General features: G+C 43.0%; 1 protein-coding gene across 1 annotated transcript in view; it reads left to right on the plus strand.

Moving 5' to 3' along the window:
* LOC115163372 (breast cancer type 1 susceptibility protein-like) overlaps positions 1-25,878 on the plus strand; it is a 71,123-nt gene extending 45,245 nt beyond the window's left edge. The window contains 3 exon segments of the mRNA XM_029715202.1: positions 4,716-4,842; positions 5,126-5,285; positions 24,841-25,878. Of these exon segments, the coding sequence (XP_029571062.1) occupies positions 4,716-4,837 (122 nt within the window). The 3' untranslated portion in view covers positions 4,838-4,842; positions 5,126-5,285; positions 24,841-25,878.
* The last annotated feature ends 274 nt before the right edge of the window (positions 25,879-26,152 follow it).

The following is a 26,152-nucleotide window of genomic DNA, read 5'->3' on the forward strand; positions in this document are numbered from 1 at the left end:
ATATTTATTGGAAAGGAGCATCAAGCTCATCACCTTGCACTTTCACCACCCTGTGAAGTTCACAAGTCATTTCAGCTGTAGCCTGATAAACTGCACGGTTTCCTGAGTTGTAGTGGGAGGACCGCACACTAACCATATCACCGACTGACTCCAAGTTTACTTAGATAAGATGGTTATTATATCAATATTTGCTCATTAAGGTGTTTCTACCGCCATTTGTCGCGTAATTAATTTTATCGACACAAAAACATCCCACCATGTCGAACTAACAAATTATCTGTCGGCATTTATGAAATTGTACCGAAACGCCCTGTTTCCATCACAGCTTTCGTGATTGGTTTTTATATGGTATGACTTTACTCACATAAAAACTGAATGGAAACGTGGTTACTGTAGGTAGGCCTGGGGTATTTAAGTGCTGTCTGTGTCTGGGATGTTCATATGAGGATGTGTGTGTGTGTGTGTGTGTGTGTGTGTATACAATCAATCTTGCAGAATTCACGGACAAGCACTCGCTGTAGGCAGCGTGCATGTTTAGCTTGAAAAGAATCACTGCAAAATATCAAAACATTCTGCCCACGCCTTTACAGATATGTGATCAAATATGCTATTGCTCTTTCTTTCACATATTGCCATGGCCTAATTCCAATAGTGCCAAATTATACAGCAAATAAAGAGAGCGTTTTCCGGGCGGAGATTTAATGCTGTTCACCTGTGGACAGTTTTATTACAGGTCTGGTTTATAATGGGAAACATGCTTATGTATGGGGTGTGCCACGTTTATAAAGCTCAATATTTTTTGACTTACCTATCCCTTTCAGAAATGGCGCAGGTGTGACATTTACGCAACGGTTATAAATGAAGCCCCTGAGCCCTACGGGCCCGTGTGTGAAGTAGGGCACTATATAGGGAATAGGGTGTCATTTGGGAAGACGCCATCGACTTGATAATGGCTCTACATAAAGGAGCTTTGTAACCTAGCAATCACACATCTGTACTAAGCAAAAGTGGGCATAAAAAAAAAATCATTCATCTGACATACGGATCTGTGTGGAAAGAAATGTGGACCGATTGTTAAAATATGGATGTGGAGGGAATGGTATGAAGAGCTAAGCCTGGACTGCAGGCTAGGCAGCATCCCTTTGTGAATGATGCTGCTGCTGTTGAAATATATCACAGGGGAAATTAGCACTAAGCAATCTGTGAGGCCATCTGGCGTGATGTTTGTGTGTTAGATTTGTATGTATTACGTAGTACGTGTGTGCTGGTAGAATGTTTTTATGTATGTGTGTGGATGAGACGTCATAGACTGGTTGGCTTGATCACCATGACCAGGCTGAGACCTGAAGACAGCTTGTTTACCACCTGGGTGAACAGTTAGCCATCCTACTTGCTAGGCTAAGTGGCTGTCTTTGAGGTGATTTGAATCTAATGTTCTTTACCATGCATCTAGGCCATACTTAGTGGTATATCTGCAGCTGATGTTGTTTTCGCAAAAATTCAATTCTTCAGCAATGCAAACAGATACAGTATCTACAATGAACAAAAATATAAAAATATAAAATAATACTTTGAAATGAAAATGGACAATTCACTGTGCTCTTTGTCTGTTATTCACTCTGTTGTTTGGCGTTGCCTAACCTTATATACTGAACAAAAATATAAATGCAACATGTAAAGTGTTGGTCCCATGTTTCATGACCTGAAATAAAAGATCCCAGAAAATGTCCATACGCACAAAAAGCTTATTTCTGTCAAATTCTGTGCATACATTTGTTTACATCCCTGTTAGTGAGCATTTCTCCTTTGCAAATATAATCCATCCACCTGACAGGTGTGGCATATCAAGAAGCTGATTAAACGGCATGATCATAACACAGGTGCACCTTGTGCTGGGAACAATAAAAAGCCACTCTAAAATGTGCAGTTTTGTCACAACACAAAACACAAGTTTTGAGGGAGCGTGCAATTTACACGTTGACTGCAGGAATGTCCACCAGAGCTGTTGCCAGATAATTTAATGTTATTTTCTCTACGATAAACCGCCTCCAACGTTGTTTTAAAGAATTTGGCAGTACGTCCAACCGGCCTCACAACCACAGACGACGTGTAACCACGACAGCCCAGGCTTCTTCACTGAGTGATCGTCTGAGGAAGGGAAGTGGGGTGCTGAGGAGTATTTTTTGTTGTTGTATGCAATAAAGTCCTTTTGTGGGGGAAAACTCACCCAGTGGGTGGACCTGGCTCCCAAGTGGGTGGGCCTATACCCTCCCAGGCCCACCCATGGCTGTGCCCCTCCCCAGTCATGTGAAATCCATAGATTAGGGCCTAATGAATGTATTTCAATTGACTGATTACAGTTCATAGAAGGAAACTCAGTAAAAATCTTTGAAATTGTTGCATGTTGCATTCATATTTTTGTTCACTATAAGTGATGTCTGGGATGTTCATATGAGGGTGTGTCTGCGTGTGTGTGTGTCGTCAACGTTCCATAGTCTCGCCACTGTGAATAGAGTGCAGCTGTCTGTGATGAGCCGGTTTGCTCTCTCACGATTACCCCGCTCTCTCTAGCGGCAGAGGTAACGTTTCAGCAACCGTTTTGGAACATCCCTTACATCCCTTACACACACACACCGAGACACACAAACGGACTCTCTCACACAAAGTGAACTCCCTCACACACACACACACACACACACACTGCTGCAGTGCAAACATCGCTATTACCTCACAGGAGTCAGAGGCCCCTGTCATCTCCACACACACACACACTCCGTAGTTACATTGTCGTAAACACACTTGTGTGTGTCACCCTGGTGTGTGTGTATATGTGTTTATCACGCTGCGTGTGGGTGTGGAAAGGAGTTACCTGTCAGTCCTGGAGCCCTGCGCTGGTTGTCTCCAACTGCTGTGTGGAGAGCAGGAGGAGAGTTCGAGCCCTCGCGGACACAGGCTGCAAATATGTTTTACCTGCTCAATTTTACATGCTGTTTAAATGAGTCATGCATTGTTAATGCCTCACTCTCGCCACAGACATGGCAGCCGTAACCATCGCATTGTCATAATGGCTTGCGTTACTGGAGTAGGATGACGTTACACTGATCTGAAGTCAGTTTTGCTTTGTTCCCCCATAATGGTTAAGGTAAGGCATCGGGGAGGGTGAGCTGATCCTAGATCCGTGCCCAAGGGTAACTTCTGTTTGGAGCGACGTATTACAAAGCGGTTTTATGGGCCCTTAGCACTGATTTACAGTCAGTTTGACATTTTCTCCCCTAATGGTTAATGTTGGGGGGGGGGGGGGGGCTGATCCTAGATCTGTACCTAAGGCTAACTTCTATTCCGAAATTTTATGGCAGCTGACACAATGCAAGCGGGAGCCACCATTAAAGATGCAGGAGGGTCTGGTCAGGGAGGGCCACTAATCATGCATATTTATGGTGGGATTAAAAGGAAAGATGGACCCCCTCTCTAAATTGTGTGCGTGTGTGGAGCTAATGATATAAACTGGAGGCTCTATGGGCCTCTGTGTATTTAACATTTCATATAGTATATAGATAGACAATACACCCCTTCCTCCCTCTAGCATCCGACTGTGTGTACGTACACAGACACACAGTCTGGTGCTCAGTCCTGTGGGGCATGTTGACAACAGGTGACATATCATAATGTGTGTGTGTGTGTGTGTGTGTGAATCTGCTCAAGGGGAGAACTGCTTTGACTTGATGTGTGTGTGTGACTGTTTTTCCCCAATGGTAAACGGCCCGAGTAAGACATCTTCATTTATCCACCATCACTGGTTCTGAGTCTCGTGTTTATGCTTACAGTATTCTTATGAATGCCTTTTTTATAAGGTTTTTGTTTGGCGGATCTCATTGTTATAGTGACATTTGTCAATAAAACTCGTGAATTTAACTTTTTATGTCAAATTGGTTTACATTTTACCTGTAGCCCTGCTTGTCCTGAAAAGAAAACAGTAACACGCTTCAATGTGGGGCTAAATATGAGGGCTTGCCAAGCAGATACATGAAACTAGTGACAAAATCGGACTCATAGGCTGATCTGACTTGGGACTGATAGGTTTAAAACATTTCTAGTCTATCTACAGTATGGGTAACTATTAGATGTTCAATGTTTCTTTAGAAATGATTTCAAAAGGAATAGTTCAACTATTAAAACGAGTGTTCAGTTCACGTTACAGGGTTGACCTTTAAACCTGAGGGACAAATGCAAATGAATTACTAATCACGTTAAATAAGTGAAACATTTTCGAAATCTAATCGTGGAACGACCCATTTATTCAATATATTGTGTGGCTTTCTTTGCTTTATAATAAAATAAGCCTTTATAATATCTGTCAAAAATTCTCAGTAACATTGAATGTATTATAGGACTCTTGTAACTACTTTCTAACAGTTTATAGCAAATGCACTAAAAGTGTATCATAAGGCATTATGGGAAAGGGCTACAACTGAAATGTGTCTTCCGCATTTAACCCAACCCCTCTGAATTAGAGAGGTGCGTGGGGGGGGCTGCCTTAATCGACATCCACGTCTTCAGCAGCCTGGGGGAACAGTGGGTTAACTTCCTTGTTCAGGTGCAGAACGACAGATTTTTACCTTGTCAGCTCGGGGATTCGATCCAGCAACCTTTCGGTTACTGGCCCAATGTCTGTGCCTCATATAAAAAATGTTTTTTTTTTGTCTGTACATGGACAGTGATTCACAGGGTGGAGGTGACAGAGGAGGTAGAACTGAATTGGCCTCGTGGTTTGTGGGTGAGTGTGTCGAAGCTGAGACCAACGAGAGGCACGCTAGAGGTGCGAGCCACAAGGCCCTAACCAAGGTAAGCCGGCCAAAGAGCTGTTTCTAAGCCAGTGAACAAACGCATCCTAATGAGGGTCACAGACTGGAGGTTGATCCCCCGCATATTAGACAGAGCTGGCAGGTGATTCAACAAACTCATGCAAACCAGTTGGCCTATGTTACACACATTTCACCCAGGGTGGCGTTCATTTGGGTGCACTGTAGCAAAACATTTCGCAGCGTAAAATGAAAGCAAAGCATTTAGTTATTATTGCACAAGTTCAGAAACCTTGTTTCGCTCAGTTTCCGTTTTCTCTCCTAAGCCTGACCTAGATGAGTGCAATGCTGTTGCTGTAGTGACTGGAATTCGGATGGCATTGACCCCAATGGCACAATTGTGAACAGACTGTGGTCCACGCTGTAGGAACACTAGCTGCTTCAGGCGGTTCAAGTAGAGTCACATAGAGGACAAGAGGAGATGGGGTGAGTGTTTGCTAAACATGGCCACTAGCCTTGGGTTAAAGGAAAGGGACAAGACGACAAGGTGAGGGCAGACAGAATGGAAGTTTGTCATCTGAATGTTTGCAGAAGGCTCAGGCAAGGGGTTGATGACTGTATTAGTCTACACATTAGCTCGAGGGTGAAGAATTAGAACTTACTAGTACAGTGTTAAGGAGTAGAATGTGTTGGAGCTGACTAGTTCTGGGTTGCAGAGTGGACAGTGTGTTGTAGTTGATTGACTAGCTTTAGGTTATGGGGTAGAATGTAGTCACGAAAACAGAAATATCTTTGTGTCTAAAGCCACTTGCCAAACACTGCGCTCACTCCAATGACAAATACATTAAAAAGGATCAATAAAATACTATATATGCACAAGTGTGGACCAAAATGGGTTTATTAAAAGCTCTAGTGAATGCTTAGACCGTGATACAAGACCATGGCTTGCAATACCAGAGCAAGTCTCTGTGACTGGAGGCCAACACTGGCCTTGCCTTGGGCACACCGCGCGACCTCGCACTCCAAGCCGCATGGAGACATCGCGGTGACGCTGTGAACTGTCACTTTGTGAAATGACACTGCTCACAGAGGGGGAGGGGGGGGGGGGGGGCGACTGTGGTGAGCTGTGAGCACTAGAAAATGTCACACTAGAGGGCTCAAGTCTACCGACTAGGCACCAGTCTATATGTGTAGTGTTACGATAGAACACTAGAACTAGTTTAGATTGAAGCACTAGAACTTAACTGGATGTGCTCTACTGTTGTTAGCCTACTTTTCAGAACAAGGCGTTTTGACTTTGAGAGTAACTCAACGTTTCAAAGCTGGAATTCTAGTATTTCAGTTCTGGTTGACTGAATCAGTAACTGCCAAAATAAAGGAAACACGTGAGTAAACGAAGGATACAACATATATTGAAAGCAAATGCTTCCACACAGGTGTGGTTCCTGAGTTAATTAATCAATTAACATCCCATCATGCTTAGGGTCATGTACTCTTACAAAAATGCCAGTTGTCCATTATTTTGGCTACCATGGCTAGAAGTGATCTCAAGGTGTTTGAAAGAGGGGTCTCAAATGAGCATTGTGTGTGTCAGTCACCAGATCTCAACCCAATTGAACACTTATAGGAGATTCTGGAGAGGCGCCTGAGATAGTGTTTTCCACCACCATCAACAAAACACAAAATGATGGAATTTCTCATGGAAGAATGGTCTCACATCCCTCCAATAGAGTTCCAGACACTTGTAGAATTATTGAAGCTGTTCTGGCGGCTCGTGGTGGCCCAACGGCCTATTAAGGCACTATGTTGGTGTTTCCTTTATTTTGGCAGTTACCTGTGTATCAGCTACTGTGAGAAAATAAAAGATTGTCATGTGGTTTATACATGGCCGGCTATGTAGCAATAGCATGTTAAGGCCAACAACTTGAAATTAACATTAAGGCAACGTTGTGGGTTGTGTATTTTCATGGTACCAAATCTAATTCTTTATCTCACTTATTCAAAACAATGTATGTTTCTGGTCTCTGTGTCTTTGGATCCTGAGGGAGCTGGATGGATTACAGTCATGTTAACAAATAATAAAACCAGAGTTAAATTCTCTTCATTTAGCAGAGAAAGTGACTTTTATTTCAGCATCACACATACAGCAAGACATATAGCAAAAACTGTGTTATAACCGTTTTCCTTCTGAGATTTCCCTCAAATGTAATTGTTCAAATACGAAATGTTAATTTTCAGTAACACATCAATGTTATGTGGTGTCAGTGATTTGTTACGTTTTTTCCCCTCCAAAGCACTTGCGGGTTTAGAAAATTTGTGTCACGTTGGCCCATTGTTAGTATTTTGTCGCTCTGGGCACGAAACCTTGGTTTGTTAAGCTTCATCTCGTTGTCTCAGATGGAATAATAATAGAATTCCCTGACATTTAAGTCGGTACACTTTGTGCGCGTCTTTTTGTGCTTCATTTAGTCAAACACTTAAATAGAATGCCATCTCAGGACAGGACACTACAGAATAGAAAATAATTCCAGAACAATCTCGTTACAATTGGCTCGTCTGAGTTTTCCCAACCGCTTCATTCTTTTTTCATTACCTCATTCATCCCCCCCATCCCCTCATATGTTCTCTCTCACTCTATTCCTATAGCCAACAAATCCATGTTTTTGTCCATGTTTCTCCGTTGTTCTTTCTCCACAGGTTGATGGTTTAAAAAGGAAAATCGGCATCCTCGCTGCAATGACCTGCATTCATTTGCAGCGCAACTTTTTTTTAACCAATAAATAAAGTCAATTTAATATACATTGTCTCTTTTGTACATCGTTTGGGTCAGTTGGTACAGTCTGGACAGTCCGACCCCTACATGAGCACACAGCTCTTGGCCCGGTTCTTTCTCATGGCGGGGGGATGCTCCAGAACCTCAGTCCGGGGCGGTTGCTGGGAGACCCGCTTGAGGCCGCGGCGCGAGCCGCTGCGTTTTAGCTGGGGCCGGTGGAGGCGCGTTACCGAGGTCAGGGTAGTGACATGGAAGACATCGCGGACGCTGTTCTCCGAGTACTTGGACGTGCACTCTGTGTAGGCCACGGCGCCGATCTGCCTCGCCAGGGTAGTGCCCTGGAGATGGAGAGAGATGAAGAGTCACGTTAAGAAATTAGAATTTACACTTTTGACAAGGGTGAGAACACAGGAAGAGAGAGTGAATTAATATGAGGTAAAGAGAGTATGTGGATTCAAACACACAGGGCTTATTTCATGGCTTATTTTAAGGGTGGCAGGTAGCCTAGTGGTTAGGATAGCTAGGTAGGACAACCACATATCACAGTCATAGTAAGCGCATTTTTCCTCAATTAAGGAGCCATTAAGCAAAGTCAGAGCTAGTGAGGGGGAAAAATGTCAATTGCGATTGTTAGTTCATGAAAGGCTTCTTGAAGAGGTAGGGTTTCAGATGTTTTCGGAAGATGGGCAGGGACTCTGTTGTTGTGCTGGGCCAATTGGGACTCTGTTGATGTGCTGGGCCAAATGTGCGCCGCCCTATGGGACTCCCAATCACGGCCGGATGTGATAGCCTGGATTCAAACCAGGGACTGTAGTGACGCCTCTTGCACTGAGATGCAGTGCCTTAGACCGCTGTGCCACTCGGGAGCTGGGGTGTAGGGTTTCAGCATAGCCTGAAGGTAGGGAGGGGCAGTTCCTCTTGCTGCTCCATAGGCAAGTACCATGGTCTTGTAGTGGGTGCGCGCTTCAACTGGAAGCCAGTGGAATGTCCGGATGAGCGAGGTGACATGGGAGAACTTGGTAGGCTGCAGTGTTCTGGATAAGTTGTAGGGGTTTGATGGCACAAATGGGGAGACCAGCCAACAGCGAGTTGCTGTATTCCAGACGGGAAATGACAAGTGCCTGGATTAAGACCTGTGCCACTTCCTGTGTGAGGTAGGGTCGTACTCTACGGATGTTGTAAGGATGAACCTGCAGGAGCGAGTCAGTGCTTTGATGTTTGCAGAGGATGACAGAGTGTTGTCCCAGGTCATGCCAAGGTTCTTTGCACTCTGGGAGGGGGACACCGTGTAGTTGACAACCATGATGGAGAGGTCTTGGAGCGGGCAGGCTTTCCACGTGAGGAAGAGCAGCTCTGTCTTGTTGAGTTTGAGGTGATGGGCCGACATTCCAAGCTGAGATACTTGCCAGGCACGCAAAGATGCGCGTCGCCACCTGGGTGTCAGAAGGGAGGAAGGAGAAAAGTAGTTGAGTGTCATCGGCTTAACAATGATAGGAGAGACCCTTGTGAGGACATTTATTTGTACCGTTATTTTACCAGGAAAGTTGACTGAGAACACATTCTCATTTACAGCAACAACCTGGGGAATATTTTCAGGGGAGAGGAGGGGGATGAATGAGGGTGGCAGGTAGCTGGGGATGATTAGGTGGCCGTGACAGTATGAGGGCCAGATTGGGAATGTAGCCAGGACACCAGGGTTAACACCCCTACTCTTACAATAAGTGCAATGGGCTCTTTAATGACCTCAGAGAGTCAGGACAACCATTTAACATCCCATCCAAAAGACAGCACCCTACACAGGGCAGTGTCTCCAATCACAGCATTGGGATATCCTGGGGCATTGGGATATTTGTTTTAGACTAGAGGAAAGAGTGCCTCCTACTGGCCCTCCAACACCACTTCCAGCAGCATCTGGTCTCCCATCCAGGGACTGACCATGACCAACCCTGCTTAGCTTCAGAAGCAAGCCAGCAGTGGGATGCAGGGTGGTATGCTGCTGGCTATGACAGAGCTGAGTCACTTGGTGTATAGAAAGAAGAGGAGAGGGCCTAGACCTTAGCCCTGGGGGACACCAGTAATGAGAGTACGTGGTGCAGACACAGATGCTCTCCAAGTCATCACGTCACCTGGTAGAATACATGCCATGTTCCATTCAGTGAGGGAATAATCCCCAGCCAGATACACAGCATTATTGTGATTATTATATCTCTGCAATATGTCCTACTATGAGTCCGTTGTGAGAATTCATTCATACAGAAGGAAACGGGCAACCTTTAAGTCTCTGTTTTGACCCTAAGCAGATTATGGCAGAAGTCGTCGGGTTCATCCGCGATTCATCCTTGTGACGAGCGGATTCCTTTGGGATTGAATTGGACAGCAAGTTGTAAGTCTTAAATTGCTGGCAGTTGATTTGCATTACAGGCAGCGGTGCCCTTTGATCGAGGCTCTTTGAGGACAGCGAGCGAGTTCTGAGCTCAGAGTGTTTTGAGGAGCGTCAGTTAAGACGGAGGAAATCGAGCAAAGTGACATTAACGTAACCTGATAACCGGTCCCTCCTGATTGGCAACTCAATTGGGTTTGCTCAATGAAATTGGTTTCATGATTACATTTGTTATTTTTTTCAGTTTTTTTTCTTCATTATCTTAGTAACGGTTTCATAAGCAGTTTGATGATCTTAATATCGGTTCTTTTTTTGTCTGCGTTGTTACTGTTTCCCGTCGTGTGTCTGCTCTGCTGTAATTGACTGGCATGCCAAGGACATTTCTTCCTAAGCTCCTCTCTGGAGAAAATAGGGATGTGACTTAGTGTTTAAAGAATTGTCAACTCGTAAATAACATTAACATGAAAATAGGCCATTAAAATTCACAGCCTCCCGAGTCCGTCAGTCCGTCTCTCTCTGTTATTGCCTGAGGACATTGAAACAAACAATTAAATTGTTCCACTTAGTGTTTGTCTCACTCCCTGGTTCCAACTCTTTTAGGCTCTGTACTGTATGCTTTCGTATTTGAGAAACTATTTGAACTAAATGGCATTTTCAGAACTGGAATACTGTGTACATTAATGCACAGTAGGTGCCCTCAGTACAAAAAAAAGTGTGTTTTAGATTACCTCTATGCCGAGTTAGTGTTTTATGTATTGGAACATATCAGAATGTTAATGCTACGTTACATGAACGCTGAGAACAGTAGCTAGTAGAAGTGAGCCAACAGGAGTGAAGAAGTACCTTAACATGCTGTTCCCTGTCTGGGCACGTGAAATATTCAGTGTGTTCCAGCTAAACTCAGCAAAAAAAGAAACGTCCCTTTTTCAGGACCCTGTCTTTCAAAGATAATTCGTAAAAATCCAAATAACGTCACAGATCTTCAGTGTAAAAGGTTTAAGCACTGTTTCCCATGCTTGTTCAATGAACCATAAACAATTAATGAACATGCACCTGTGGAACGGTCGTTAAGACACTAACAGCTTACAGACGGTAGGCAATTAAGGTCACAGTTATGAAAAGTTAGGACACTAAAGAGGCCTTTCTACTGACTCTGAAAAACACCAAAAGAAAGATGCCCAGGGTCCCCGCTCATATGCGTGAACGTGCCTTAGGCATACTGCAAGGAGGCATGAGGACTGCAGATGTGGCCAGGGCAATAAATTGCAATGTCTGTACTGTGAGACGCCTAAGACAGTGCTACAGGGAGACAGGACAGACAGCTGATCATCCTCACAGTGGCAGATCACGTGTAACAACACCTGCACAGGATCGGTACATCTGAACATCACACCTGCGGGACAGGTACAGGATGGCAACAACAACTGCCCAAGTTACACCAGGAACGCACAATCCCTCCATCAGTGCCCAGACTGTCCGCAATAGGCTGAGAGAGGCTGGACTGAGGGCTTGTAGGCCTGTTGTAAGGCAGGTCCTCACCAGACATCACCGGCAACAACGTCGCCTATGGGCACAAACCCACCGTCGCTGGACCAAACATGACTGGCAAAAAGTGCTCTTCACTGACGAGTTGTGGTTTTGTCTCATCAGGGGTGATGGTCGGATTCGTGTTTATTGTCGAAGGAATGAGCGTTACACCGAGGCCTGTACTCTGGAGCGGGATCGATTTGGGGGTGGAGGGTCCGTCATGGTCTGGGGCAGTGTGTCACAGCATCATCGGGCTGAGCTTGTTGTCATTGCAGGCAATCTCAATGCTGTGCGTTACAGGGAAGACATCCTCCTCCCTCATGTGGTACCCTCCCTGCAGGCTCATCCTGACATGACCCTCCAGCATGACAATGCCACCAGCCATACTGCTCGTTCTGTGCGTGATTTCCTGGAAGACAGGAATGTCAGTGTTCTGCCATGGCCAGCAAAGAGCCCGGATCTCAATCCCATTGAGCATGTCTGGGACCTGTTGGATCGGAGGGTGAGGGCTAGGGCCATTCCCCCCAGAAATGTCCAGGAAATTGCAGGTGCCTTGATGGAAGAGTGGGGTAACATCTCACAGCAGGAACTGGCAAATCTGGTGCAGTCCATGAGGAGGAGATGCACTGCAGTACTTAATGCAGCTGGTGGCCACACCAGATACTGACTGTTACTTTTGATTTTGACCCCCCTTTGTTCAGGGACACATTATTCCATTTCTGTTAGTCACATGTCTGTGGAACTTGTTCAGTTTATGTCTCAGTTGTTGAATCTTATGTTCATACAAATATTTACACATGTTAAGTTTGCTGAAAATGAACGCAGTTGACAGTGAGAGGGCATTTCTTTTTTTGCTGAGTTTGTGCTTTTAGGTGTTTTGCCATAGCTAATGGAATGTCTGCATTAGGGCATCACAGATGCAAATGTCTGTGCCGTAGCTTCGTGCGTGCGCGAGCTCTTGCATGTGTGTGGGCTGTGAAAGAGCAGTTGTGCACACATGTTTACACAGGGTGGACAGGTACATATCAACAAAGTTTATACTGTAGAAGTATGTCTGTTTTGTGCTTTAACCTGTTTGGCTGATCATGCCAGGTGTATTTATCTGCTTACACTGGGAACACACCTGAGAACAGCTCTACGACTTTACTGACGACCAACCCAAAAAGGAGAGCAACAACAGGCATAATGTATGTAAGAGCGTGATTATTTCTGGCTGGGCACTCTCCTGACATAATCTAATGTTTTGCTTTCGTTGTAAAGCCTTTTTGAAATCGGACAGTGTGGTTAGATTAACGAGATTCTTGTCTTTAAATAGCTGTAAAATAGTCATATGTTTGAGAAATTGAAGTAATAGTATTTAAAACAATTCAAAAATCGCGCCACTGGATTGAAGTGGCTGTTACGTAGGTGGGACGAAATCGTCCCACATGCGCCAGAGAGGTTTTAAGGGCACACTTCGGGGAGAAGGGAACAGAATGGGAATTGGTCTCCGTTTTCACCCTGGGAAAACCGATCCCATCATAGGATCCCACAGGGAGGGAGGGAGGGAGGACATGGAGGACAAGGGGGTAGAGTTAAGGAGAGGAAAGAAAGAGGTGAAGAGATAGAAGGATGTTGCCAGATACAGAGGAAGGCTTGAGGTCACACAGAAATGCTGTGATGAAGAAAGCAGGAAGCTATACAGTGACTGATTAGTAATACAAAATCACTGATACCATGTGTCCTCACTTAACTACTCGTCACTTAGACATGCTCTGGTACTTTGGCGACTAAGAAAGTATTTTCTAAACCTCCTGCTTTGAGCTGGATGTGTCAATGTGAAGTTCATACAGGCATAATCTATGAGCAGAATTACTGTTTCACCTCAATTAGCCACGAAATCCCTAGTTTGAAAGCCACTGTTGCATTTGAGTGACAGCTAGCAAGAGGCCTGCCCAGCGTTATCCAATGAGGTTGCAGGGCGGGCCCAAAGGCTCAGTGGACACAGCAGAGAGCGAGAGCGAGAGAGCAAGGACGTGGTGCACATATGTAACGTAGTACGCAATTTTCGGGGACCAGTTTTGGCTTGTGAGTGCTACTTTCAGAACTACTGGCTAAAAAGTATACAAAAGTACCAAAACATTTCTTTATATTTTAATACTTAAAGGAAAATTCTATCCAAAAATTCTATCGAAAAAAAACGATATTTTGGAATTTGCTTCATTAGTCCATTGTTGATATAGTCACAAAAGCATTTGCATGCCAGCAATTAAGTTTTCAAGATGTATAACTTTACAGAAACACAGCCGGTGTGATGCATTTTGCATCATAGTTTTCCTTTAACACTTGAGTGGAATTTATTGTGGGGTCAGCTTTTGTCTGGCTTCAGTGGTATGAAAGATTTGACCCCTATGTCAAATAGAAGCACTTGGCACTTGAAATATCACCGGGGGTCAAGAGCCCAATTCTGGAGGACTATTGTGAGAGGGGTGTATTCAACGCCCACCCTTGGCCTGTTGGTAAGAGATTAGCAAGGCATCTATTTAGGGTCACAGGTCAAGTGAGCCCTCAAGAGCCCCAAGTGGACCTCTATCAGAATTTGGGGTACCCCCGCCCCCTCCTTCGGTTTTGTCTCGTGACTCAAAGAGTGGGGAATGTTATCTCTGAATGGCGATGCTGATGATGTCATGGGTGAGCGATGGGCTTGACATTAGGAATGTCCACTCCACCCAGTCAAAGGCATTCCTTGCCCACACAACTGATATTCGCTATACACTATAAACAACAAGTCTTTATCATTCAAACAAAACGTGTAGACCTGTAGGTCCCAAATGGTGTGGCATTGTGGCCCAAAGAAAGACTTCCAACAGAGAGATCCATCAATTAGAGACCACCGAGGCTAGGACTTTGGGAAACAATGCCAAACTTCTCCTTCTTATTAAGTAAATGCATATTATTTTTGAAGAAGGCTGGGACAATGGATGGATTACACCTCATTTTGTGTTCATTTTGTGAGAAAATGACCTCACAAAGGCCATAACGTTAGCTTCTAACCTTTGGTAGAACATTACCTTAGGGTCTGTGATAAGCCTGCATGCTTTAAAAAAAAGTATATATATATATATTTGTTCATTTCTGTCCCGGCTAGGTTGTTCTCACAAGCGGTGTCTTTTTTATATGTAGTCCTTACTGTTCTAAAAGGAGCTCTAGGATAATTTGAGATAAGGGATCATCAACTAGGTAGCCTCGAGGTTAGAGCTTTGGGCCAGTAACCGAAAGGTTACCGGAGCCGAAAACGTAAAACAATAATAATAATCTCAATCATTTCAAATCTTGCTAACATTTCTATACAATCACCTGTCGGAGTAGATTTCCAAAATTAAAATCACTTGGAGCTGATTTCCTGTTGTTTTTACAGTCTTTTATGTCCAACAATGAAGAGGGGAAAAAAATTCAATGCTCTGAAACATTGGGGGGCCAATTAAAACCACCCACTGGCCAAATTCGGGCCGCCAGTTGGCGAACCCTGTTTTATATAATATTTTATTGAACTGAAGCACAGACACGTGGCTTTGCTTCGTAGCTCACTGACCTTCTTCAGCACACTGTCCAATGTCTCGGGGCGGCTGATGTCGAAACAGATGAGCACAGCGTCAGCGTCGGGATAGGCTAGCGGCCGCACATTGTTGTAGTAGGACGAGCCTGTGGACAAATGACAACACACAACACGTCATTCCTTTTGAATATCCAAATTGGTCAAATATGAAAAGACGTATATCATGGAACATAAATATTTTTAGGTAAGCAAGCTATGCATGTTTAGCTTACACATTGCTATGTGAAATAATGTTGTTTTGGACCCACCTAAAAAACAACTTCACTATCATGGCTGCTTCAGACGTTTGTTATGTAGTGGGGGTGGCTCGCTGCACTTATGTGTAACCTTGCTCAAGACCTGACAACTCCCAGATCTAATGTCAAGGCTTTAGTTTATGGTTACAACTGTGTAAACACTCCTTTTTGATGGAGCGTTCAACAGAATTGACACCCTGTATTTCGGTATGGTGTTTGTCAGGGGGCTCTCTCTGAACTGACCATTGTGACCGGTGTGTGTGTGTGTGTGTGTGTGTTTCAAGTTTCAAAGTTTATTCGCCATGTCCAACAGGTGTAAAACAGTACAGTGAAATTCATACCTTCAGAGCTCTTTCCCAACAATGCAATGATCATCATAATAATATATGGTGCCTTCAGAAAGTATTCATACCCTTTGACTTATTCCACATTTTGTTGTGTTACAGCCTGAATTCAAAATGTATTAAATAGATTTTCTTTCCGCACATACGCTACCGTTCAAAAGTTTGGGGTCACTTAGAAATGTCCTTGTTTTTGAAAGAAAAGCACATTTTTTTCCAATAAAATAACATCAAATTGATCAGAAATACAGTGTAGACATTGTTAATGTTGTAAATGACTATTGTTGCTGGAAACGACTGATTTTTAATGGAATATCTACATAGGCCCATTATCAGCAACCATCACTCCTGTATTCCAATGGCACGTTGTGTTAGCTAATCCAAGTTTATCATTTTAAAAGGTTAATTGATCATTAGAAAACCCTTTTGCAATTATGTTAGCACAGCTGAAAAGTGTTGTTCTGATTAAAGAAGCAATAAAACTGGCCTTCTTTAGACTAGTTGAGTATCTGGAGCATCAGCATTTGTGGGTTCGATTACAGGCTCAAAATGGCCAGAAACAAAGTACTTTCTTCTGAAACTCGTCAGTCTATTCTTGTTCTGAGAAATGAAGGCTATTCTATGCGAATTATTGCCAAGAAACTTAAGATCTCGTACAAAGCTGTGTACTACTCCCTTCACAGAACAGCACAAACTGGCTCTAACCAGAATAGAAAGAGAAGTGGGAGGCCCCGGTGCACAACTGAGCAAGAGGACAAGTACATTAGAGTGTCTAGTTTGAGAAAAAAGACGCCTCACAAGTCCCCAACTGGCAGCTTCATTAAATAGTACCCGCAAAATACCAGTCTCAACGTCAACAGTGAAGAGGCGACTCCGGGATGCTGGCCTTCTAGGCAGAGTTGCAAAGAAAAATCTCAGACTGGCCAATAAAAAGAAAGTGACCACAAACTTTTGAATGGTAGTGTACTTTTTTCTAAACTAACTAAATTTTTCGAGTTTATATGATTTAGGTAGTCTGAATAATCAATCTTAACTACCCCGGCAGTCATTCTCAATGCAGGTTGCGGTTGATTAAAAGTTCCAATTGTTGGATATCTTTACTCTGACTGGATTCCAATAGAAATGACACATCACTATGGCTGCGTTTACACAGGCAGCCCAATTCTGATATTTTCTTTCAGTAATTAGTATTTTGACCAATCAGATCAGCTCTGAAAAATATTTGATATGAAAAGATCTGATGTGATTGGTTAAAGACCAATTAGTGGAAAAAAGATCAGAATTGGGATGCCTGTCTAAATGCAGCCTAAAGTGACTTGCAGGCTTGATGCAGCCTGTAAACCAGGGGTTTCAGACCACTGTGTTAGGGTCTAACTAGGCCCTCAAAGAAAGGCCTTTTATGATATATGTAATGTGTTGTCAATTTTTTTTTGTTTTAAAGATAAAATATTCACTTAGACACTCACTTGGCTTTCAGCCCTGTAGCTTTCACCTTTTAATACAATAACCATGGATCTGTCACTAACAAATACAGTCATGGATGGTAATTACAATTCACTGGAAATGCAAGGCACACTGAGAAATATGTAAATAAGGTAGAATAAATTCTCAACCTAAAATTTTGTAAACAATTCAATTCAACTATTTGTCCAAATGTTGAGTAAACTCACAATCCAGCAGCAATTATACATAAAATCATATTTTTTTTTACAGTGTAATTTAGATAAAACCGTTGAAAACAACAACAAAACTACACTATAGTGAAGTTGATTTTAGTTTTCCTGTAGCCTAGTCTTGTCATCTGCCAGGCAAGCTGGTACAGTGAGAAGCTGTGCTGCAGCTGGTGAGGGAGGATGGTGCATGGGGCTGTGGTTTGTGGGGACTGGGACAAGGGGGGTTTATGGGGATGGTAAGGGGCCAATAGGGGCCCGGGCCTCTGCTGTGTGTCTAATGAGTGCCTTATGGGAGAGCCCAAGTGTGTTAGGAGAGGAACACTCTGGCTTATCCCCTACTGGCACTGATGGGTCCTGAAGAGATCTGATTTAGAGAGAGTGTTGAGAAAAGGAGGGAGGAAGGAGGGCAAAGAGGGAGGAGAGTCTCCCTCCACCCTCCTACATTCCTCATCTTTTCCTCTCCAGACTGCTTTCTCATTCTGAAACCCGGGAGCAGGAGTTAGTCAGAGAGAGAGACAAGAGGAGAGAAAGGGTACGGCCTTTAGTCTGACCTTTTCTGTCCATACACACACTGCCACACGTATCGAGCACACACACACACACACACACACCTGGGTATTGGAACACACACACGCACGGAAGCAGAAGCGTGCGCACGCGCACACACAGGATGTGCCATTTTTTTTACGTCCGTTTTCTGTTAAAACTATAAGAAAAATTCATAAAATTCAACTTAAATTCACAATACAGAATATGGTCCTATTGCGCTGACCGCTATGGGGCAATGAATTTCTATATACTACAGTCATAGGTTGAATCTCAAACTGGACACGTGGCCCCTAGCTCTTTATCGAGTGGCCACTTGCAAGGTTGCTGATAATTGGCCTCTGTACGCCTATGTAGATATTCCATTCAAAAGCAGTCGTTTCCAGCTACAATAGTCATTTACAACATTAACAATGTCTACACTGTATTTCTGATCAATTTGACGTTATTTTAATTGACAAGAAATGTGCTTTTCTATCAAAATCAAGGATATTTCTAAGTGACCCCTAACTTTTGAATGGTAGTGTATGTTATTTATGTTTGTGTAGCATAAGATTGATCAACCAATCAATGTACATCCAAAAACACCAGTATTGGAAAAAAACAAATCCACCTGCAATAGAGCATGCTGGGAAATATGATAATGATGGGTGTGGTTTTGAGCAAATTTTACTCAACAAGCTTATTCAAATTCAGCTAACTTCAAGCAGACTTTGTTGAGTAAATAAACACATTAGCTTAAATTCTTGTCCTTTTGAAGTCCACTCAACTCACAGAATAATGCTGATTAAGCATTTGGTTAAGTTGGCTTTTTTTGGGTGTGTCGCTAATCTTAACTGTTTTTTACTGCTCTTAATAGCTCAAAACTGTTGTAGTATACTAGTGATTCATCTCAAATGGCACCCTATTCCCTATAAAGTGCACTACTTTTGATCAGAGTCCTATGGGCGCTGGTCAAAAGTAGTGCCCTTCATAGGGAATAGGGTGCCATTTGGGACGCACTCTAGGTCCCCATAATGCGTAATGGTCATTTTATGTTACTGGCACCTGAGAAAACAAGACTGTTTGTTTGTTTTTGGCTCTGGATTTGAAGATGCCAAGATGATGGATTTCAAGATTTGTTGCTCAAGAAAGACAATGGTACACTTTGTGCTTTTCAGTAGAGATCTAATTTCATTAAATTCAATCTATCTTTTGGGAAGGGGAAGGAAAAACAATAGTATGTACTGAGTGGGTTCTTTCTTTAATATCGTCCCAAACATTGTTTTTCGTTAATAACGTTGTGCCAGTGTGAGACGCGCCGTTCAAACATCAATGAAAAATGCACGGTGTGAAGTCAACAAAAGTTACCGTCAACCAGCCTCCAAACCCATCATTTCTGTTTGTGTTTCAGACAGAAGGAAGAGAAAAAGAGAGAGAAAAAGAAAGCGAGATAATTGTGTCTGGAAAGTGGAAACCTTTCTACCTACCTGTTGCCATGTAAAGCTATCTCGGAAATTGTGCTGAACCCATTCAGATGCAACGTCGAGCCACACACTAAAAGTAGAAATAATTTATTTGCAGGGCTGCTTGGCAAGCAGTTTCCCCAGCAACCCAAGTTTAGAAACCCCTATACACAGAGTACTACCTCAGGTAGTCAGCCCTAATTTGTGCAGATGCCGTTCCCTTCAAATGTCCCTGGCACCAGAAGCCATGACTATTGTTTTCCACAGGAATATTTCTAATTGGTCACACATGATGGTAGTGACAGCCAATAGGGCTCTGTGACGGCCCCCAGCCAGTTGAGAGACAAAAGAAATAGACAGAGGCCTGGGGAGTATGGAAAACTCTCTTTGTGAATTCCAAATTGACCCCTAGCCCCTACTCCTTTTAGGCACATGTAATGTAGATCTGAAAATACATGATAGGGTTAACCTAACGTCTCCTTGCCTTCTGATGATGCTGGCTGGTAACTTTCACCATTGCTTACAGCCATATATAGAGATGTATACTGAGTGTTTTAAAACATTAGGAACACCTACTCTTTCCATGACGTAGACTGACCAGGTAAATCCAGGTGAAAGCTATGATTCCTTATTGGTGTCACCAGTTAAATCCACTTCAATCAGTGTAGATGAAGGGGAGGAGACAGGTCAAATAAGGATTTTTAAGCCTTGAGACAATTGAGACATGGATTGTGTGCCATTCAGAGGGTGAATGGGCAAGACAAAAGATTGAAGTGCCTTTGAACAGGGTATGGTAATTAGGTGCCAGGTGCACCGGTTTGAGTGTCTCAAGAACTGCAACGCTGCTGGGTTCATCACACTCAACTGTTTCCCGTGTGTATCAAGAATGGTCCACCACCCAAAGGACATCCAGGCAACTTGACACAACTGTGGGAAGCATTGGAGTAAACATGGGCCAGCATCCCTGTGGAACACTTGACACCTTGTAGAGTCCATTCAACTGACGAAAAGGGGGTGCAACTCAATATTAGGAAGGTGTTCTTAATGTTTTGTGCACTCAGTGTGTGTTTAGACAGTATATGGCTCCCCTTACACCTATCCAATCCCCTCAGATCTACAGCAGTATCTAAGGCGTAGCAGCTAAGGTGAATTATTGAATGGGCAGGTGGAGCAGGGTTTTGGGGGGGAAGATAGAAGGAAAATACTCCACTGAACAATGTGTGTAATTGATTCTGTAGAAAATAATTGATGTGAGAAACAGTAGAACCTTGTAAAGCTGTGTTGTCCACCATTCAATAGATTGAGGCAGAGACTGAAAAGGTCATTTCTAATCATTATCGACATCCCAACTGCCAATATTACCTCAACGAGTGGTAAACATTTTGCGACAAAACCACTGAAAAACAACTGACGCCGTAAACGGAAAGATTTCTATAAGATGTCGAGTAGGCAATGATCTGCCAGGTTTGCTTTGAGGAGCACTTTTTTTGGGTCCTCTGAAGCACAGGAGGTCGGTGGCACCTTAATTGGGGAGCATGGGCTCATGGTTATGGCTGGAGTAGAATCGTATCAAACACATGGTTTCCATGTGTTTGATGCCTTTCCATTCATACCGTTCCAGACATTATTATGAGCTGTGCTCCCCTCAGCAGCCTCCTGTGCTCTGAAAGAGCCATGTTTCAGAGAGCGCCAATTAAAAAGAGTTTCACCCTGACTTTTCCCAGGATGCACTATTTTTCCAGAAAATAAGACTAGCAGAGCTGAATAATAACTTGATGAAATTCCATTATACCATTATGTAGTTTGAAAAAAGTTTATACCTTCTCTCTTGTTGTTTGTTTCCAACCAGAAATAATGGAGGTATGCCCCCCATTTTAAAGTCAGAGTACATTTACAAGATAGCCAAAACAAAATGGCCGCATTAGCCTCTGGACAATAGCAAGACGGCAGAGAATCAGCCTAAAATAACAGCTACCAGCCTCGTTAAATCTGAGTGTGATTCTTATTCACCGCAATGGCCTCCTGGGAAAAGGACATTTATCTGTCTCTGTTTATCTGCTTTTGATTCATTTTACTACTAACAGCAATGTGTTTTATTGCTGAGAGCTGTAGAAATTTCAGGTTGGGTTGGCAGTATCGTAGCAACCTGAAAACTAGAAAATGGGTGTCTTTGTGTCAATGTGAATAGATGGGCACGAAAGCTGGACAGGCTGGGTGGAGGAGGGCGTTTCTGGTGTTCCATGAGTTTGTGGAAACTCAACGGACAGGAACGGGAAATGGTTCTGTAGTTCAAGTGTTTACATGTTTTCATTGAAGGCCAGGTAGGTTCTTATAAGCGATAGTATACATGACTCTACTTTCTTCCACATTAGCACAGTGTCACTTCCAGTTCCATAGAGGAGTGTTAAGAGTGAGAAAAGTGGAGGGAGTGTAGCCATGGGAACACAGTCTTGTAACATTGCGCACGCACGCACACACACACACACACACACAGTCCGATCAGAAACGCGATCTCCAGTCGCTAGATGGCATGGCATGACCTGATCCATGTTCCTCAACAGAGAAGAAGCTAATGTTTATTGATCCCTGTGCTTTCTGACCCTCTCAGGGACCTGTAGTACCAGGACCACTTGGGAAAAATCCTGCTGTTGAGGCACATCATAGAGAAAATGCAGTCCATCTGTCTATGGTCCATCGTTCTCACTATTAGCTAGCTACAGTACGGCCACACTTACATTACAACACCATAATTCCAGGGAAGAATCAATCCCATTACCTTGTATCAGCTAGTACGCAATTACATAGCACTTATCTACGGCATCCATATTATGAATTCATCATTTGTCAGACTTGCTCAGATAAACAGTACCAGTCAAACGTTTAAAAACAGCTACTCATTCCAGGGTTTTTCATTATTTTTACTATTTTCTACATTATAGAATAATAGTGAAGACATCAAAATTATGAAAAAACACATATGGAATCATGTTGTAACCCCCCCAAAAAGTGTTAAACAAATCAAAAAAGATTTTATATTTGAAGTTCTTCAAAGTAGCCACCCTTTGCCTTGATGACAGCTTTGCACACTGGAATGCATTTCAATTAACAGGTGTGCCTTGTTAAAAGTTAATTTGTGGAATTTCTTTCCTTCTTAATGCGTTTGAGCCAATCAGTTGTGACAAGGTAGGGGTGGTATACAGAAGATAGCCCTATTTGGTAAAAGACAAAGTCCATATTATGGAAAGAACAGCTCAAATAAGCAGAGAAACAACAGTCCATCATTACTTTAAGACATGAAGGTCAGTCAATCTGGAAAATGTCAAGAACTTTGAAAGTTTCTTCAAGTGCAGTCGCAAAAACCATCAAGCGCTATGATGAAACTGGCTCTCAGGAGGACCATCACAGGAAAGGAAGATCCAGAGTTACCTCTGCTGCAGAGGATAAGTTCATAAGTTAACTGCACCTCAGATTGCAGCCCAAATAAATGCTTCACAGAATTCAAGTAACAGACACATCTCAACATCAACTGTTCAGAGGGGACTGCATGAATCAGGCCTTCATGGTCGAATTGCTGCAAAGAAACCACTACTAAAGAACAACAATAAGAAGAGACTTGCTTGGGCCAAGAAACATGAGCAATGGACATTAGACCGTTGGAAATCTGTCCTTTTGGTCTGATGAGTCCAAATTTGAGATTTATGGTTCCAACAGCTGTGTCTTTGTGAGACGCAGAGTAGGTGAACGGATGATCTCCGCATGTGTGGTTCCCACTGTGAAGTGTGCTGGAGGAGGAGGTGTGATGGTGTGGGGGTGCTTTGCTGGTAACACTGTCAGTGATTTATTTAGAATTCAAAGCACACTTAACCAGCATGGCTACCACAGCATTCTGCAGTGATACGCCATCCCATCTGGTTTGCGCTTAGTGAGACTATCATTTGTTTTTCAACAGAACAATGACCCAAAACACACCTCCAGGCTGTGTAAGGGCTATTTGACCCAGAAGGAGAGTGATGGTGCTGCATCAGATGACCTGCCCTCCACAATCACCCGACCTCAACCCAATTGAGATGGTTTGGGATGAGTTGGACCAGCATATGTGGGAACTCCTTCAAGACTGTTTGAAAAGCATGCTGGTTGAGAGAATGCCAAGAGTGTGCAAAGCTGTCATCAAGGCAAAGTGTGGCTACTTTGAAAATGTGTTTAACACTTTTTTTGGTTATGTCATAGTTTTAATGTCTTCAATATTATTCTACAATGTAGAAAATAGTAAAAAATAAACAAAAACCCTGGAATGAGTAGCTGTGTCCAAACCTGTGTCCAAAATTATTATTGTACAACAGTAAGCACTTCCTAACTGCTTGTGCTAACTAGCTAGCCTGTTGCAGGGCTCCATACATACAGGTAGATTATATAGAGTTTTTACGCAACAACACATGGGAAAGTGCAACGCAGCAGATACTGCCATGCCACGCTGTGACTCCGCATGGGGTTGCCAAGCATTTGATGTCTGATTCGAACAAGGGGTTTCTTTCTTTTTTTATCCTCTAAATGTTGGCAGGCATTGTACTCCACTTTTGCAGCATGTGGTGTTCCGGTGTCTTCTTGTTTAATCCCGTTTAATGCCGTGTTCAAGAGGAGTCTAGCTCTGTATTTGGTGTTTGTTTGTTTGGTCTCGCATTGGGTGCTTTGTCTTCCTTATAAGGCTTGGTAGAATTGAGAGTGATTCGATTATTATTTACAGCAGAGCTCCTATAAACTGCAAAAAGAGGATGCAACAATACATTTTTGGGGGACATGCTGCATGAATGTAGCCTACACATTGTGTGGGTGGGACAATTCTTACACTTGAGGCATATGAAAAATGAGTCATCTGTATGTATTAAACTTGCCGTGTGAATATTTGGCGGCGTCCAAACAGTAGCGTATATGTATTATCATGCCACTTTTTATCATCTGTAATATTCACTCTGACAGTGCCAGAGTTTGGCCAAGTGGTCAACACAGCAGACTCCGTACCACGCGTAATGGTATTCCCCAACGACATGGGATTAAATCCCCGTGGCCACCACTTTCTTAACTGTTCATCCTCTCCATCTGTCTCCCACTCTAATTTCAAACTGTAGTGATGAAATGGCGGTAAATATGCACAGTAAGGTGTGGTTTCCTTTTTTTATGAAAAATTAATGTGATGGGAGAAATTATTCCCCTAAAAAAATCCCAATCTCGCCTCGATTTGTATGTTACATTCGCACTCATCTTTACAAAGACCAGGTCTATTTTTGTGTGGTTTCATTTAAATCGAAGCCCTTTAGGTAGATGTAGATATTAAAGCAAACATTTAATTTCATACACGTCAATGTAAAAAAAAGCATATGTTGTCACGATTATACGTTATGACCCTCTGCCTAATCCCTACTTCCTTACTGCCTGTATTTTTTCTTCAGTTCTTCCTGTATACTTTTTTGTGGGGGGGGGGGGGGATAACATAACTATTCCATTAATCCATGGATTTCTTCTTCACCTAGAGTGATTATTCCTAATCGGATTACTATCACCCTCCGGGCTCCAGCGATCTAGACGCCCTTTCCTTTGCTCCGGCTATAACAGAAGATAATGCAAAAAGGAGATGTGGGCGCCGAACCTGGCCAACAAAGAGAGATACTGCTTAGAGACACGAGCGTTAATTCACACATTGCACAGACGCGATTAACATACTGTAATAGGTTTCGCTCACTGGCTACACACACCCTCAAGGATCCACACACACAGGATACAATGGTTAATACACACACAGTCACACAGGACACGTACACACAGCAGGACACACTCTCTCACACACCCTGCAGGGCACGTTCTATCACAGGACACAGGCACACATTCACACGCATATTCTCACACACAGAGTATGCCACACTCACACAAAGCAGGCAATATTCTCTCATACACCCTGTGGGGCACGTACGAGCACAGGATGCACACGTGCACACTCCCTGACCCCGGTCCAGAGTTAATTCCAATTCTCAGTCCTCTTTTTTTTTTTTTCTCCCTTTAATATGTAAAGTGCCATGTCTGATATCTTGTTCCCCTCTCCTGTTTCATATTTTCCATTTGTAGCCTGCATGATTAAAATGTGAAAATCCCATTGAGGTGTTAGTAATATAACTCTTTGAAGGTCCTTTTTGCTATTGATTTATATTCCAGGCACACAGGACTACATGGCGATGACATGGAGGGAGTGAGGATGAAATGGTCAGCGGATCTGGTATTCACACAACATTAACTATGGACACACATAATACAAGGCATCATCAGAACCCTGACATTTTAATTGAGTGGTGATTTATAATACTTGCTTGGAACAATATCAGCATAACTTACATTTTACTAGTGCAAATACCAGCTATATATTTGTTTTATATATTGTGAGATATGCTATGATATATGTTGTTGTAGGAGTAGTTATTTTTCTAGAAGTACAGTAGGATTAGTTAAGTTACTGCATGTAATTACAAAGCAGGTAGCCAAATAGAGAGAATAAACCATAAAGGTTTAAACCAAAAAAAGCGAATTAAAGTTAAGAGAAAGAGTTAAACACCTAAAATAAAGTGCCGACACCGACAATTTCCCAATCTTCGTTTTTAAGCACTCCAGTTACTAATCACATCTCTGGTTGTTTACTTGAGAAATGCTGAGTGTTTAGTTCTTAGAACGTTATTGGAACGTTCTTAATGACCCCTGGGCACAGGGGGAGGGCACTGCCAACGAGCACAACTTTCTCTTGGCATAAGCAATGCCCCTGCAGAATCTCCTCTGATTAACGACAGAGGGCAATGACTG

Source organism: Salmo trutta, chromosome 2 (assembly GCF_901001165.1).
Source record: "Salmo trutta chromosome 2, fSalTru1.1, whole genome shotgun sequence".
Taxonomy (NCBI): domain Eukaryota; kingdom Metazoa; phylum Chordata; class Actinopteri; order Salmoniformes; family Salmonidae; genus Salmo; species Salmo trutta.